Genomic DNA, 17,500 nt, shown 5'->3' with positions numbered 1-17,500 from the left:
ACAGAAGCAGCAGCGCTGTCCTCATACAGAGCATTACAACGGATCATACACTGCTCAAAAAAATAAAGGGAACACTAATATAACACATCCTAGATCTGAATGAATGAAATAATCTTATTAAATACTTTTTTCTTTACATAGTTGAATGTGCTGACAACAAAATCACACAAAAATTATCAATATAATTAATCAAATGTATCAACCCATGGAGGTCTGGATTTGGAGTCACCCTCAAAATTAAAGTGGAAAACCACGCTACAGGCTGATCCAACTTTGATGTAATGTCCTTAAAACAAGTCAAAATGAGGCCTCCACGTGCCTGTATGACCTCCCTACAACACCTGGGCATGCTCCTGATGAGGTGGCGGATGGTCTCCTGAGGGATCTCCTCCCAGACTTGGACTAAAGCATCCGCCAACTCCTGGACAGTCTGTGGTGCAACGTGGCGTTGGTGGATGGAGCGAGACATGATGTCCCAGATGTTCTCAATTGGATTCAGGTCTGGGGAACGGGCGGGCCAGTCCATAGCATCAATGCCTTCCTCTTGCAGGAACTGCTGACACACTCCAGCCACATGAGGTCTAGCAATGTCTTGCATTAGGAGGAACCCAGGGCCAACCGCACCAGCATATGGTCTCACAAGGGGTCTGAGGATCTCATCTCGGTACCTAATGGCAGTCAGGCTACCTCTGGCGAGCACATAGAGGGCTGTGCGGCCCCCCAAAGAAATGCCACCCCACACCATGACTGACCCACCGCCAAACCGGTCATGCTGGAGGATGTTGCAGGCAGCAGAACGTTCTCCACAGCGTCTCCAGACTCTGTCACCTCCATGTGCTCAGTGTGAACCTGCTTTCATCTGTGAAGAGCACAGGGCGCCAGTGGCGAATTTGCCAATCTTGGTGTTCTCTGGCAAATGCCAAACGTCCTGCACAGTGTTGGGCTGTAAGCACAACTCCCACCTGTGGACGTCGGGCCCTCATACCACCCTCATGGAGTCTGTTTCTGACCGTTTGAGCAGACACATGCACATTTGTGGCCTGCTGGAGGTCATTTTGCAGGGCTCTGGCAGTGCTCCTCCTGCTCCTCCTTGCACAAAGGCGGAGGTAGCAGTCCTGCTGCTGGGTTGTTGCCCTCCTACGGCCTCCTCCACGTCTCCTGATGTACTGGCCTGTCTCCTGGTAGCGCCTCCATGCTCTGGACACTACGCTGACAGATACAGCAAACCTTCTTGCCACAGCTCGCATTGATGTGCCATCCTGGATGAGCTGCACTACCTGAGCCACTTGTGTGGGTTGTAGACTCCGTCTCATGCTACCACTAGAGTGAAAGCACCGCCAGCATTCAAAAGTGACCAAAACATCAGCCAGGAAGCATAGGAACTGAGAAGTGGTCTGTGGTCACCACCTGCAAAACCAGTCCTTTATTGGGGGTGTCTTGCTAATTGCCTATCATTTCCACCTGTTGTCTATTCCATTTGCACAACAGCATGTGAAATGTATTGTCAATCAGTGTTGCTTCCTAAGTGGACAGTTTGATTTCACAGAAGTGTGATTGACTTGGAGTTACATTGTGTTCCCTTTATTTTTTTGAGCAGTGTACATCACTACTACACTGACAGAGGACAGAGTAGACTAAGTTTCACTAGTTATTGTTCTAGAGCAAACTACTTTGGTGTTCTAGAGCTAACTACTTTGGTGTTCTAGAGCTAACTACTTTAGTGTTCTAGAGCTAACTACTTTGGTGTTCTAGAGCTAACTACTTTGGTGTTCTAGAGCTAACTACTTTAGTGTTCTAGAGCTAACTACTTTAGTGTTCTAGAGCTAACTACTTTAGTGTTCTAGAGCTAACTACTTTAGTGTTCTAGTTCTAGAGCAAACTACTTTAGTGTTGTAGTTCTAGAGATAAGTACTTTAGTGTTCTAGAGCAGTGTTCATTTCGTCAACAATAACTATGATGAAAAATACTCATCAACGACCTATTTTTCCTGACTAAAACTATCAAGTTAACGAGATGTGATGCCCTGGACAGAAACGACAACTATTAGAAATTACTTTTCATTTTAGTCGACGAAAATGTGACGATAATTCCATGTGAGACTAATGGACATTTTATTTGACATGAAGCTCCTTTTAATCTGTTTTGTCCAATCAGAAGCGTGCATGCATGCAGCATATTGAATGCAATCCTGTCATTGGCAGAACTGACTGGTTTAGCTGATCTGCCCGGCTCTCCCACACAGCTCCCAGGCGGTCACTATAGTCCCTCGTCAGTCTTTTGAACTGACGCGAAGCCAGGACACTTGACGCTTGTAACTAAACCTGAACTAGAAACAATCACGTTTACTCTCTCTTACTTTCATACAGGCTATTTTAGCTTTGATCACATGAGAAGCTCTATTTTCCCATGGTGCATTGTTATTCATTCATCTGTGTTGCAGCTCTCGCGCCGCAGTCCGCAAATGCGAGTTGTGGTTACTTTCTTCCTATGGGGAAAAACAAATGCTATTTGTTGAATATTAGGAGTACAGTGATACTTCTGGCATTTTTGGAAAGCTCAAATTCTACCCTTTTCAAGGAAACCACTGAGGAAATCAGAGCTATAAATTGTTTAACCTGTAGCCAAGGCTTTATAGCCTATATGGTTAATTATGGCTGCCATTGGTTACAACCTGCCACAATATCAATGTTGCCAGTTAAGGTATAGGAGGGGACAGTAGTCCTAGCTGGACAAGACTATCTGAATGGGACATGATGGAAGTTGGAGGTATGATGGAAGTTAGAGGTATGATGGAAGTTGGAGGTATGATGGAAGTTAGAGGTATGATGGAAGTTGGAGGTATGATGGAAGTTGGAGGTATGATGGAAGTTAGAGGTATGATGGAAGTTAAGAGGTATGATGGAAGTTGGAGGTATGATGGAAGTTGGAGGTATGATGGAAGTTGGAGGTATGATGGAAGTTAGAGGTATGATGGAAGTTGGAGGTATGATGGACGTTAGAGGTATGATGGAAGTTGGAGGTATGATGGAAGTTAGAGGTATGATGGAAGTTGGAGGTATGATGGAAGTTGGAGGTATGATGGAAGTTGGAGGTATGATGGAAGTTGGAGGTATGATGGAAGTTAGAGGTATGATGGAAGTTAGAGGTATGATGGAAGTTAGAGGTATGATGGAAGTTAGTTCTAGTATTATAGTTCTAGAGTAGAATAAGGTTATAGTGTTCTAGATCTAGAGCAAAGTAGAGTTATAGTGTTGTAGTTCTAGAGTAGAATAGAATAGAGTTGTAGTGTTCTAGTTCTAGAGCAGAGTATTGTTCTGGGGCTCTATTTTTGGCTAGTGCAAACGTTAGTTTGCAATTTCATCATGTAAAAACTGGCGCACTGCTATTTTCCTGCTCTAACGCCAGGTTCGGCAGTTTACCTGTCAGCTCGCTTTCACTGAGGTGGGTGGGGTGGCAATATTTGAGGTGTGTCCTTAAAAACAAGAGCAACAGTGATAATTTCATGAAGTTTTAATGGGAAGTTTTAAGACCCACAAAAAGCAGGTCTTAACTGTAACCCAGTTGATAATGGCATGTATTTTGAGAGTGGAAGCGCAGCCCATCCAGCCGTGACGCACAGTGCCCAGGGAAGGAGAAATGTGCCTTTTGTGCCGGTGAATCTCGTATTTAGAAACATACAAAACATATTTGGTTTCCTGCCATTTGGTTTAATTGGATTAAGGGGTTTTAAACGGTCCACTGAGAGTGCTTTGACATATTTTGGAGGCTTTTGCCCTCAGGCTGTTTCATTATTCACAAATCACATCCCTGCATTTCACTTTGCTCAAGTAGGCTTCCATCCCCCATTTTAAAAAGAGCGCCCCTCGTCCAATTACCAAAGACAGGCTGGTCCAAACTCAGTCCTTCTATAATGCCAACGGAGGACTGTTTTGAGGCAACGCTCCAACTGACCGGAGCCTAGTATGGTGTATAGTGTGAATGTTAAGTAAGGCCTACGTGTGCACACAGTGCCATGGAACGAGAAAAGCCATTTATGACATCATGCTTCTATTTAGAAATACCGTTTTTGGTTTACAAAACAAATGGATTGATTTTAGTTTAATTTGACTAAAAAAAAAAACGAACTTATTAGAACGAGTCACCGTCTACGGGTTGATGGTGAGAACGCAGGCTACATGGCTCGGACGCAATGCTACTTCTGGAGAAGTTCAGATATGATCTGTTTAGACGGTTCCATTATGTTTTCTAAAACATTCCAAAGCAGTATAACGCTGAGTGTTCCCCCTTTCCCTTTCTAGTGGATCTATGTCCAGCTCCTGTTAAAAGTCTGGATGTGTGTAAAACCCTCCGTAGTCTAAGTTGCCTTGTCTGTATTATTATATTATTATATTATATTATATTATATTATATTATATTATATTATAATTATATTATTATGTTATTATTATGTTATTATTATATTATTATTATATTATTATTGTATTATTATTATTATTTTATTATTATATTACTATTATATTATTATATTATTATTATTATATTATTATTATATTATTATTATTATTATTATTATTATTATTATTATTATTATTGTTATTATATTATTAATATTATTATAGACATAGCCTATTTAAAATAAGGTGTTGTTTTGTTTTTATTAGAATTGTATAAGAATCATACAGTCTTTTTAGGCCTCATCAATAGCCTAGTGAACTGAATCTTGTTCATTCACTACGTTAGGCATGTCCAGTAGGACCTAGCCCCTATATCAGTGTGAATGCTATAGCCTACAGTATGTTTAATGTCCAGACTCCACTGTCCAGTAGGACCTAGCCCCTGTATCAGTGTGAATGCTATAGCCTACAGTATGTTTAATGTCCAGACTCCACTGTCCAGTAGGACCTAGCCCCTATATCAGTGTGAATGCTATAGCCTACAGTATGTTTAATGTCCAGACTCCACTGTCCAGTAGGACCTAGCCCCTATATCAGTGGGAATGCTATAGCCTACAGTATGTTTAATGTCCAGACTCCACTGTCCAGTAGGACCTAGCCCCTGTATCAATGTGAATGCTATAGCCTACAGTATGTTTAATGTCCAGACTCCACTGTCCAGTAGGACCTAGCCCCTATATCAGTGGGAATGCTATAGCCTACAGTATGTTTAATGTCCAGACTCCACTGTCCAGTAGGCCTAGCCCCTATATCAGTGTGAATGCTATAGCCTACAGTATGTTTAATGTCCAGACTCCACTGTCCAGTAGGACCTAGCCCCTGTATCAGTGTGAATGCTATAGCCTACAGTATGTTTAATGTCCAGACTCCACTGTCCAGTAGGACCTAGCCCCTATATCAGTGTGAATGCTATAGCCTACAGTATGTTTAATGTCCAGACTCCACTGTCCAGTAGGACCTAGCCCCTGTATCAGTGTGAATGCTATAGCCTACAGTATGTTTAATGTCCAGACTCCACTGTCCAGTAGGACCTAGCCCCTGTATCAGTGTGAATGCTATAGCCTACAGTATGTTTAATGTCCAGACTCCACTGTCCAGTAGGACCTAGCCCCTATATCAGTGTGAATGCTATAGCCTACAGTATGTTTAATGTCCAGACTCCACTGTCCAGTAGGACCTAGTCCCTATATCAGTGTGAATGCTATAGCCTACAGTATGTTTAATGTCCAGACTCCACTGTCCAGTAGGACCTAGTCCCTATATCAGTGTGAATGCTATAGCCTACAGTATGTTTAATGTCCAGACTCCACTGTCCAGTAGGACCTAGCCCCTATATCAGTGTGAATGCTATAGCCTACAGTATGTTTAATGTCCAGACTCCACTGTCCAGTAGGACCTAGCCCCTGTATCAGTGTGAATGCTATAGCCTACAGTATGTTTAATGTCCAGACTCCACTGTCCAGTAGGACCTAGTCCCTATATCAGTGTGAATGCTATAGCCTACAGTATGTTTAATGTCCAGACTCCACTGTCCAGTAGGACCTAGCCCCTGTATCAGTGTGAATGCTATAGCCTACAGTATGTTTAATGTCCAGACTCCACTGTCCAGTAGGACCTAGCCCCTATATCAGTGTGAATGCTATAGCCTACAGTATGTTTAATGTCCAGACTCCACTGTCCAGTAGGACCTAGCCCCTATATCAGTGTGAATGCTATAGCCTACAGTATGTTTAATGTCCAGACTCCACTGTCCAGTAGGACCTAGCCCCTGTATCAGTGTGAATGCTATAGCCTACAGTATGTTTAATGTCCAGACTCCACTGTCCAGTAGGACCTAGCCCCTATATCAGTGTGAATGCTATAGCCTACAGTATGTTTAATGTCCAGACTCCACTGTCCAGTAGGACCTAGTCCCTATATCAGTGTGAATGCTATAGCCTACAGTATGTTTAACAATGGATTTACCTTTTGAAGCAAACATTTTCTACATATTTAGCCAATACGGGCAGGCTATTTAACGAACTAGGCTATAACGGACTAACATTCGAATTGGAGTTGAAGACAACGCAATACATAAAATACTGTACATACACAACTTGAAGCAACCCCACATTTAGCCATGGAACACGTTCTGATTGGTCAGTGAGGGGCCAAGCCTCGACACATCCACAGCGTGTTTATTCATCCAAACCCTTTCCCGCCACCGCCAGCTACAGCGCCCATAATTCAGGTTTATGAAAATAGCAGAAATATTTCAGACACTCCTCCGAACCTATACCGCTACCGCCAGCGCTAAGATTTACCATCGAGTTTAGGTTTGTTAAACTAGACCCCCTAGTGTTCTAGTTCCAGAGTAGAGTACTGTTCTACTGTTGTAGTTCTAGAGCAGGGTTCTAGTGTTGTAGTTCTAGAGCAGGGTTCTACTGTTGTAGTTCTAGAGCAGGGTTCTACTGTTGTAGTTCTAGAGCAGGGTTCTAGTGTTGTAGTTCTAGAGCAGGGTTCTAATGTTGTGGTTCTAGAGCAGGGTTCTAGAGTTGTAGTTCTAGAGCAGGGTTCAAGTGTTGTAGTTCTAGAGCAGGGTTCTAGTGTTGTAGTTCTAGAGCAGGGTTCTAGTGTTGTAGTTCTAGAGCAGGGTTCTAGTGTTGTAGTTCTAGAGCAGGGTTCTAGAGTTCCATCTCACCAGTGATGATGCCGTTCTTGTCTTTAGGCTCCGCCCAGCTCACCCTCAGAGACGTGTCCAGGATCTCAGTGAAGCTCAAGTGACCCACCGGACCTGGTGCTGTACACACACACACACACACACACACACACACACACACAATCAATCCTCACAACCTGTCATTTGCTTCACTGCTATTCAGTTGCAATGACACCATGACTATAATCATATGTGCATTGAATACACTCTCACACACACACACACACACACACACACACACACACACACACACAAATTCCATCCACACCTATCTAACCCCTCTCCCTGTAGAGATCATGCCATTCATCTGAGACATATTCAGTAATACAGTGCACAGACAGTGATCATCAAACAAGAATTACACCCACCGTTAACCCTGCTACACGCCCTACACCCAATCAATATCTATTGTGCATGTGTTTGTGTTAGCTCTAATACCCCAATCCCAGAGAGGGCAAGGGAGAAGGGGGAGAGAGACGGGGATAGAGAGGGAGAGAGAAGGGGTTAGAGAGGGAGAGAGGAGAGGAGAGAGAAGGGGGAGAGAGGGAGAGAGAAGAGGGTAGAGAGGGAGAGAGAAGGGGTAGAGATGGAGAGAGAAGGGGGAGAGAGGGAGAGAGAAGAGGAGAGAGAGGGAGAGAGAAGGGGGAGAGAGGAGGGGTAGAGAGGGAGAGAGAAGGGGAGAGGGAGAGAGAAGGGGGAGAGAGGGAGAGAGAAGGGGAGAGGGAGAGAGAAGGGGTAGAGACTGAGAGAGAAGGGGGAGAGGGAGAGAGAAGGGGGAGAGAGGGAGAGAGAAGGGGAGAGAGGGAGAGAGAAGGGGGGCGAGAGGGAGAGCGAAGAGGAGAGAGAGGGAGAGAGAAGGGGGAGAGAGGGAGAGAGAAGAGGAGAGAGAGGGAGAGAAGAGGAGAGAGGGAGACAGAAGAGGGTAGAGAGGGAGAGAGAAGGGGGAGAGAGGGAGAGAGAAGGGGTAGAGAGGGAGAGAGAAGGGGTAGAGACGGAGAGAGAAGGGGGAGAGAGGGAGAGAGAAGAGGAGAGAGAGGGAGAGAGAAGGGGGAGAGAGGGAGAGCGAAGGGGAGTGAGAGGGAGAGAAAGAGAGAGGAGAGAGAGAAGAGGGGGGATAGAGGGAGAGAGAGAGTCAGGAAGAGAATCAGCCAGTGTGTCTAGTGAACATAGTTAGGTATTACTCTGAGAGCTCCAGACCATTTTAGCATGAGACAAAGCAGCAGGAAATAGTCTATACACTTTATCACTGTTCTAGGGAGAGGCTGTGTGTGTGTGTGCATGTGTGTTTGTGTTTGTGTGTGTGTACGTACTGTCTTCGTGTGTCTGTAGCAGTATGGGATGGCTCTTGGGTCCGTCGCCGGGCGTGGTGAAGCAGAGGGCGGAGCCTAGATACCAGGTGAACTTCCTGAGTCCAACAACCAATCCGGTGAGGCGGGAGCCAGGGTAGTCGGGGGTGATGGTCACCACGGTTAGAGCCTCGGGGGAGTGCTCCGGCCAGACTAGCAACTGAAGGAGAGAGAGGCGAAGAGAGACGGGTGAGAGGAGAGAGGGGAGGAGAGAGGGGAGAGGGGAGAAAGAGAGGAGGGAGATGTTTCAGAAAAACATGAACACACACATCCTGAACAATGTGTAATCCAGAAACCATCAGACACACTAACCTTAACCCTGGGCTAACCCTAACCCTGGGCTAACACTAACCCTAAATGAACCTTAACCCTAACCCTGGGCTAACCCTAACCGTTACCCTGGGCTAACCCTAACCCTGGGCTAACCTTAACCCTAACCCTGGGCTAACCTTAACCCTAACCCTGGGCTAACCCTAACCCTGGGCTAACCCTAACCCTGGGCTAACCCTGGGCTAACCTTAACCCTGGATTAACCCGTGGTCCTCTGTAGCTCAATTGGTAGAGCATGGCGCTTGTAACGCCAGGGTAGTGGGTTCGATCCCTGGGACCACCCATACGTAAAAATGTACCCTAACCCTGGGCTAACCCTGGGCGATATCTTCTCTGTTATTGCCGTGTCATGTCAGTGGGAGGGGAGTACGGTTGTATTTGTTTCCGCCCCACTAGAAGAGATAACATCCCTGACAGTATTTTATCTCAAAACATGTCCTGCTACTGATACCAGACAATACAGCCACCATGCAGGCAGTAAGAGAGGATCCTTTGTCATGTCAATACCAGACAATACAGCCACCATGCAGGCTGTAAGAGCAGATCCTTTGTCATGTCAATACCAGACAATACAGCCACCATGCAGGCAGTAAGAGCAGATCCTTTGTCATGTCAATCAGGTTCAGAAAAAGAGAATACATCACCAGATACTAAACCATAATACTCTGTCTGCCTGTCTAACTACCTGTCCCCTCTCCCTCCCCCTCCATCTCTCACTCCCCCTCCCTCTCTCCCTCCCCCTCCATCTCTCTCCCTCCCCCTCCTCTCTCTCCCTCTCTCCCTCCATCTCCCCCTCCCTCTCTCCCTCCATCTCTCCCTCCCCCTCCATCTCTCACTCCCCCTCCCTCTCTCCCTCCCCCTCCATCTCTCCCTCCCCCTCCCTCTCTCCCTCCCCCTCCATCTCTCCCTCCCCCTCCTCTCTCTCCCTCTCTCCCTCCATCTCCCCCTCCCTCTCTCCCTCCATCTCTCCCTTCCCCTCCCTCTCTCCCTCCCCCTCTCCCTCCACCTCCACCTCCCTCTCTCCTTCTGCCTCTACCTCTCCCTTTCTCTCTATCTCCATCTCTCCATCCCTCTCTCTGACTCATTTAACCTGGTGCTGACCCCTCCTCCGGCCTGGCCACAGGTTTCCACGGTTACGTGGGTCGGGCCACAGCAACAGTTGTCTGCGGTAAATGGGAGTGATGCAGTGCACATGGAGCTGACCTCTGGTCCAATACATTTCAGCCAGAGTTAAACTACACTGTGTGTTTCTGAGTAAAGTAAGAAAATAGGTTTACTCAACTTACTCAATTTCTCTCTCTCTCACACACACACACACACACACTCAAACACACACACACACACACACACACACACACACACACACACACACACACACACACAGTCAGTTAATAATAGAGGATGAATAATGAACAGATAGAGAGGAGGGAAGAGAGTAAAAATAAGATTACGGATTGACTGTTCCCTACCTTGTATCCCTGGTTGATTGACTGTTCCCTACCTTGTATCCCTGGTTGATTGACTGTTCCCTACCTTGTATCCCCGGTTGATTGACTGTTCCCTACCTTGTATCCCCGGTTGATTGACTGTTCCCTACCTTGTATCCCTGGTTGATTGACTGTTCCCTACCTTGTATCCCTGGTTGATTGACTGTTCCCTACCTTGTATCCCTGGTTGATTGACTGTTCCCTACCTTGTATCCCTGGTTGATTGACTGTTCCCTACCTTGTATCCCTGGTTGATTGACTGTTCCCTACCTTGTATCCCTGGTTGATTGACTGTTCCCTACCTTGTATCCCTGGTTGATTGACTGTTCCCTACCTTGTATCCCTGGTTGATTGACTGTTCCCTACCTTGTATCCCTGGTTGATTGACTGTTCCCTACCTTGTATCCCTGGTTGATTTACTGTTCCCTACCTTGTATCCCTGGTTGATTGACTGTTCCCTACCTTGTATCCCCGGTTGATTGACTGTTCCCTACCTTGTATCCCTGGTTGATTGACTGTTCCCTACCTTGTATCCCTGGTTGATTGAATGTTCCCTACATTGTATCCCTGGTTGATTGACTGTTCCCTACCTTGTATCCCTGGTTGATTGACTGTTCCCTACCTTGTATCCCCGGTTGATTGACTGTTCCCTACCTTGTATCCCCGGTTGATTGACTGTTCCCTACATTGTATCCCCGGTTGATTGACTGTTGCCTACCTTGTATCCCCGGTTGATTGACTGTTCCCTACCTTGTATCCCCGGTTGATTGACTGTTCCCTACATTGTATCCCCGGTTGATTGACTGTTCCCTACATTGTATCCCTGGTTGACTGACTGTTCCCTACCTTGTATCCCCGGTTGACTGACTGTTCCCTACCTTGTATCCCGGGTTGACTGACTGTTCCCTACCTTGTATCCCTGGTTGATTGACTGTTCCCTACCTTGTATCCCTGGTTGATTGACTGTTCCCTACCTTGTATCCCTGGTTGATTGACTGTTCCCTACCTTGTATCCCTGGTTGATTGGCTGTTCCCTACCTTGTATCCCTGGTTGATTGACTGTTCCCTACATTGTATCCCTGGTTGATTGACTGTTCCCTACCTTGTATCCCTGGTTGATTGACTGTTCCCTACCTTGTATCCCTGGTTGATTGACTGTTCCCTACCTTGTATCCCTGGTTGATTGACTGTTCCCTACATTGTATCCCTGGTTGATTGACTGTTCCCTACATTGTATCCCTGGTTGATTGACTGTTCCCTACATTGTATCCCTGGTTGACTGACTGTTCCCTACATTGTATCCCTGGTTGATTGACTGTTCCCTACCTTGTATCCCCGGTTGATTGACTGTTCCCTACATTGTATCCCCGGTTGATTGACTGTTCCCTACCTTGTATCCCTGGTTGATTGACTGTTCCCTACCTTGTATCCCCGGTTGATTGACTGTTCCCTACCTTGTATCCCCGGTTGATTGACTGTTCCCTACATTGTATCCCCGGTTGATTGACTGTTCCCTACATTGTATCCCTGGTTGATTGACTGTTCCCTACATTGTATCCCTGGTTGATTGACTGTTCCCTACATTGTATCCCTGGTTGATTGACTGTTCCCTACCTTGTATCCCCGGTTGATTGACTGTTCCCTACATTGTATCCCCGGTTGATTGACTGTTCCCTACATTGTATCCCCGGTTGATTGACTGTTCCCTACATTGTATCCCTGGTTGATTGACTGTTCCCTACATTGTATCCCTGGTTGATTGACTGTTCCCTACATTGTATCCCTGGTTGATTGACTGTTCCCTACATTGTATCCCTGGTTGATTGACTGTTCCCTACATTGTATCCCTGGTTGATTGACTGTTCCCTACCTTGTATCCCTGGTTGATTGAATGTTCCCTACCTTGTATCCCTGGTTGATTGACTGTTCCCTACCTTGTATCCCTGGTTGACTGACTGTTCCCTACCTTGTATCCCCGGTTGACTGACTGTTCCCTACCTTGTATCCCGGGTTGACTGACTGTTCCCTACCTTGTATCCCTGGTTGATTGACTGTTCCCTACCTTGTATCCCTGGTTGATTGACTGTTCCCTACATTGTATCCCTGGTTGATTGACTGTTCCCTACCTTGTATCCCTGGTTGATTGGCTGTTCCCTACCTTGTATCCCTGGTTGATTGACTGTTCCCTACATTGTATCCCTGGTTGATTGACTGTTCCCTACCTTGTATCCCCGGTTGATTGACTGTTCCCTACATTGTATCCCTGGTTGATTGATTGTTCCCTACCTTGTATCCCTGGTTGATTGACTGTTCCCTACCTTGTATCCCCGGTTGATTGACTGTTCCCTACCTTGTATCCCCGGTTGATTGACTGTTCCCTACATTGTATCCCTGGTTGATTGACTGTTCCCTACATTGTATCCCTGGTTGATTGACTGTTCCCTACATGGTATCCCTGGTTGATTGACTGTTCCCTACATTGTATCCCTGGTTGATTGACTGTTCCCTACCTTGTATCCCCGGTTGATTGACTGTTCCCTACATTGTATCCCTGGTTGATTGACTGTTCCCTACATTGTATCCCTGGTTGATTGACTGTTCCCTACATTGTATCCCTGGTTGATTGACTGTTCCCTACATTGTATCCCTGGTTGATTGACTGTTCCCTACATTGTATCCCTGGTTGATTGACTGTTCCCTACATTGTATCCCTGGTTGATTGACTGTTCCCTACCTTGTATCCCCGGTTGATTGACTGTTCCCTACATTGTATCCCTGGTTGATTGACTGTTCCCTACATTGTATCCCTGGTTGATTGACTGTTCCCTACATTGTATCCCTGGTTGATTGACTGTTCCCTACATTGTATCCCTGGTTGATTGACTGTTCCCTACCTTGTATCGCCGGTTGATTGACTGTTCCCTACCTTGTATCCCTGGTTGATTGACTGTTCCCTACCTTGTATCCCTGGTTGATTGACTGTTCCCTACCTTGTATCCCTGGTTGATTGACTGTTCCCTACCTTGTATCCCTGGTTGATTGACTGTTCCCTACCTTGTATCCCTGGTTGATTGACTGTTCCCTACCTTGTATCCCTGGTTGATTGACTGTTCCCTACCTTGTATCCCTGGTTGATTGACTGTTCCCTACCTTGTATCCCTGGTTGATTGACTGTTCCCTACCTTGTATCCCCGGTTGATTGACTGTTCCCTACCTTGTATCCCTGGTTGATTGACTGTTCCCTACCTTGTATCCCTGGTTGATTGAATGTTCCCTACCTTGTATCCCTGGTTGATTGACTGTTCCCTACCTTGTATCCCTGGTTGATTGACTGTTCCCTACCTTGTATTCCCGGTTGATTGACTGTTCCCTACCTTGTATCCCTGGTTGATTGACTGTTCCCTACCTTGTATCCCTGGTTGATCCCGTTGATGAACTGCTGAGGCGGAGGGTTCCAGGTGAATCTGATAGTGGAGGAGTCGACTGCTGTTACCTCTACAGCCTGAGGGGGCGCTGTGGGGACTGGAGAGACAGGAAGAGGACACATCAGACACACACTCTCTGGTTGCATCCCAATAATCTCTCATTTCTCCCAAAGTGTGCACTTGTTCACTTCCCATCACTAATTTGAAAGGAAATGACAGTTATAAGAAAATGGTGTAACTCCCTCTATTAACATAGTGTACTTCATTAACAAAGATGTCAGGTATTCTGCCACTGTGTACTCTCTGTTTAGGGCCAAATAGCATTCTAGTTTGCTTTGGGTTTTTTTGTTAATTCTTTCCAATGTGTCAAGTAATTATGTTTTTGTTTTCTCATGATTTGGTTGGGTCTAATTGTGTTGTTGTTGTCCTGGGGCTCTGTGGGGTCTGTTTGTGTTTGTGAACAGAGCCCCAGGACCAGCTTGCTTAGGGGACTCTTCTCCAGGTTAATTTATCTGTAGGTGACGGCTTTGTTATGGAATTTAACGGCTCTTTTCTGGATTTGGATAATTAGCGGGTATCGGCCTAATTCTGCTCTGCATGCATTATTTGGTGTTTTACGTTGTACACGGGGGATATTTTTGCAGAAATCTGTCTCAATTTGGTGTTTGTCCCATTTTGTGAATTCTGTCTCTCTCGCTTGGTCTCTCTCTCTCTCTCTCTCTCTCTCTCTCTCTCTCTCTCTCTCTCTCTCTCTCTCTCTCTCTCTCTCTCTCTCTCTCTCTCTCTCTCTCTCTCTCTCTCTCTCTCTCTCTCTCTCTCTCTCTCTCTCTCTCTCTCTCTCTCTCTCTCTCTGAGATGGCAGTGTTACGGACAAGGCAGGTTTAAGGGATGCAGTCATGGTAATTTTAACCAATCAGAGCCCAGACAAGAGTTCAGACCGACTATGTGTGTGTATAGACGGTCTCTGTGTGTGTGTGTGAGCATTTGTGTGCATTTAGAGGATGTATTATCAGAATGTGACCACTCTGTTGTCTCAGAGAATGTTCCTGCGCAAGGCTTCTAAAGTTTGTAATTTCCACTTTAAAATGTCAGACTTGATTGTATCAACCCCTACAAAAAAAAAAATGTATTTCCTGCTGCGTGAAGCGGGGTCAAATTAAGATAGTGCGTACCTACCTCCCTGTAGTGAATACTCAGTAACAGCAGTACTATACTCCCCCCAGGCCTGCAGCAGTGTATAGTGTATATAGTATATAGTATAGTACCTACCTCCCTGTAGTGAATACTCAGTAACAGCAGTACTATACTCCCCCCAGGCCTGCAGCAGTGTATAGTGTATATAGTATATAGTATAGTACCTACCTCCCTGTAGTGTGTACTCAGTAACAGCAGTACTATACTCCCCCCAGGCCTGCAGCAGTGTATAGTGTATATAGTATATAGTATAGTACCTACCTCCCTGTAGTGTGTACTCAGTAACAGCAGTACTATACTCCCCCAGGCCTGCAGCAGTGTATAGTGCATATAGTATATAGTATAGTACCTACCTCCCTGTAGTGTGTACTCAGTAACAGCAGTACTATACTCCCCCCAGGCCTGCAGCAGTGTATAGTGTATATAGTATATAGTATAGTACCTACCTCCCTGTAGTGTGTACTCAGTAACAGCAGTACTATACTCCCCCAGGCCAGCAGCAGTGTATAGTGTATATAGTATATAGTATAGTACCTACCTCCCTGTAGTGAGTACTCAGTAACAGCAGTACTATACTCCCCCCAGGCCTGCAGCAGTGTATAGTGTATATAGTATATAGTATAGTACCTACCTCCCTGTAGTGTGTACTCAGTAACAGCAGTACTATACTCCCCCCAGGCCTGCAGCAGTGTATAGTGTATATAGTATATAGTATAGTACCTACCTCCCTGTAGTGAGTACTCAGTAACAGCAGTACTATACTCCCCCCAGGCCTGCAGCAGTGTATAGTGTATATAGTATATAGTATATAGTATAGTACCTACCTCCCTGTAGTGAGTACTCAGTAACAGCAGTACTATACTCCCCCAGGCCTGCAGCAGTGTATAGTGTATATAGTATATAGTATATAGTATAGTACCTACCTCCCTGTAGTGAGTACTCAGTAACAGCAGTACTATACTCCCCCAGGCCTGCAGCAGTGTATAGTGTATATAGTATATAGTATATAGTATAGTACCTACCTCCCTGTAGTGAGTACTCAGTAACAGCAGTACTATACTCCCCCCAGGCCTGCAGCAGTGTATAGTGTATATAGTATATAGTATAGTACCTACCTCCCTGTAGTGTGTACTCAGTAACAGCAGTACTATACTCCCCCAGGCCTGCAGCAGTGTATAGTGTATATAGTATATAGTATAGTACCTACCTCCCTGTAGTGTGTACTCAGTCACAGCAGTACTATACTCCCCCAGGCCTGCAGCAGTGTATAGTGTATATAGTATATAGTATAGTACCTACCTCCCTGTAGTGAGTACTCAGTAACAGCAGTACTATACTCCCCCCAGGCCTGCAGCAGTGTATAGTGTATATAGTATATAGTATAGTACCTACCTCCCTGTAGTGTGTACTCAGTAACAGCAGTACTATACTCCCCCCAGGCCTGCAGCAGTGTATAGTGTATATAGTATATAGTATAGTACCTACCTCCCTGTAGTGTGTACTCAGTCACAGCAGTACTATACTCCCCCAGGCCTGCAGCAGTGTATAGTGTATATAGTATATAGTATAGTACCTACCTCCCTGTAGTGTGTACTCAGTAACAGCAGTACTATACTCCCCCCAGGCCTGCAGCAGTGTATAGTGTATATAGTATATAGTATAGTACCTACCTCCCTGTAGTGAGTACTCAGTAACAGCAGTACTATATTCCCCCAGGCCTGCAGCAGTGTATAGTGTATATAGTATATAGTATAGTACCTACCTCCCTGTAGTGAGTACTCAGTAACAGCAGTACTATACTCCCCCAGGCCTGCAGCAGTGTATAGTGTATATAGTATATAGTATAGTACCTACCTCCCTGTAGTGTGTACTCAGTAACAACAGTACTATACTCCCCCCAGGCCTGCAGCAGTGTATAGTGTATATAGTATATAGTATAGTACCTACATCCCTGTAGTGTGTACTCAGTAACAACAGTACTATACTCCCCAAGGCCTGCAGCAGTGTATAGTGTATATAGTATATAGTATAGTACCTACCTCCCTGTAGTGTGTACTCAGTAACAGCAGTACTATATCCCCCCAGGCCTGCAGCAGTGTATAGTGTATATAGTATATAGTATAGTACCTACCTCCCTGTAGTGAGTACTCAGTAACAGCAGTACTATACTCCCCCCAGGCCTGCAGCAGTGTATAGTGTATATAGTATATAGTATAGTACCTACCTCCCTGTAATGTGTACTCAGTAAGAGCAGTAATATACTCCCCCCAGGCCTGCAGCAGTGTATAGTGTATATAGTATATAGTATAGTACCTACCTCCCTGTAGTGAGTACTCAGTAACAGCAGTACTATACTCCCCCCAGGCCTGCAGCAGTGTATAGTGTATATAGTATATAGTATAGTACCTACCTCCCTGTAGTGAGTACTCAGTAACAGCAGTACTATACTCCCCCAGGCCTGCAGCAGTGTATAGTGTATATAGTATATAGTATAGTACCTACCTCCCTGTAGTGTGTACTCAGTAACAGCAGTACTATACTCCCCCAGGCCTGCAGCAGTGTATAG

General features: G+C 45.5%; 1 protein-coding gene across 1 annotated transcript in view; it reads right to left on the bottom strand.

The window, feature by feature from the left end:
* Positions 1-17,500, bottom strand: part of LOC121534242 (protein sidekick-1-like) — a 107,600-nt gene that overhangs the window by 85,420 nt on the left and 4,680 nt on the right. The window contains exons 3-5 of the mRNA XM_045216563.1: positions 13,722-13,837; positions 8,463-8,658; positions 7,135-7,233 (exon numbers count right to left, since the gene is read on the bottom strand). Coding sequence (XP_045072498.1) covers positions 7,135-7,233; positions 8,463-8,658; positions 13,722-13,837 — 411 coding nt within the window. The remainder of the gene's footprint in view (positions 1-7,134; positions 7,234-8,462; positions 8,659-13,721; positions 13,838-17,500) is intronic.

The sequence above is a fragment of the Coregonus clupeaformis genome, unplaced genomic scaffold, assembly GCF_020615455.1.
Source record: "Coregonus clupeaformis isolate EN_2021a unplaced genomic scaffold, ASM2061545v1 scaf0740, whole genome shotgun sequence".
In the NCBI taxonomy this organism is placed as follows: domain Eukaryota; kingdom Metazoa; phylum Chordata; class Actinopteri; order Salmoniformes; family Salmonidae; genus Coregonus; species Coregonus clupeaformis.
This window is presented reverse-complemented; position numbering and strand designations above follow the sequence as displayed.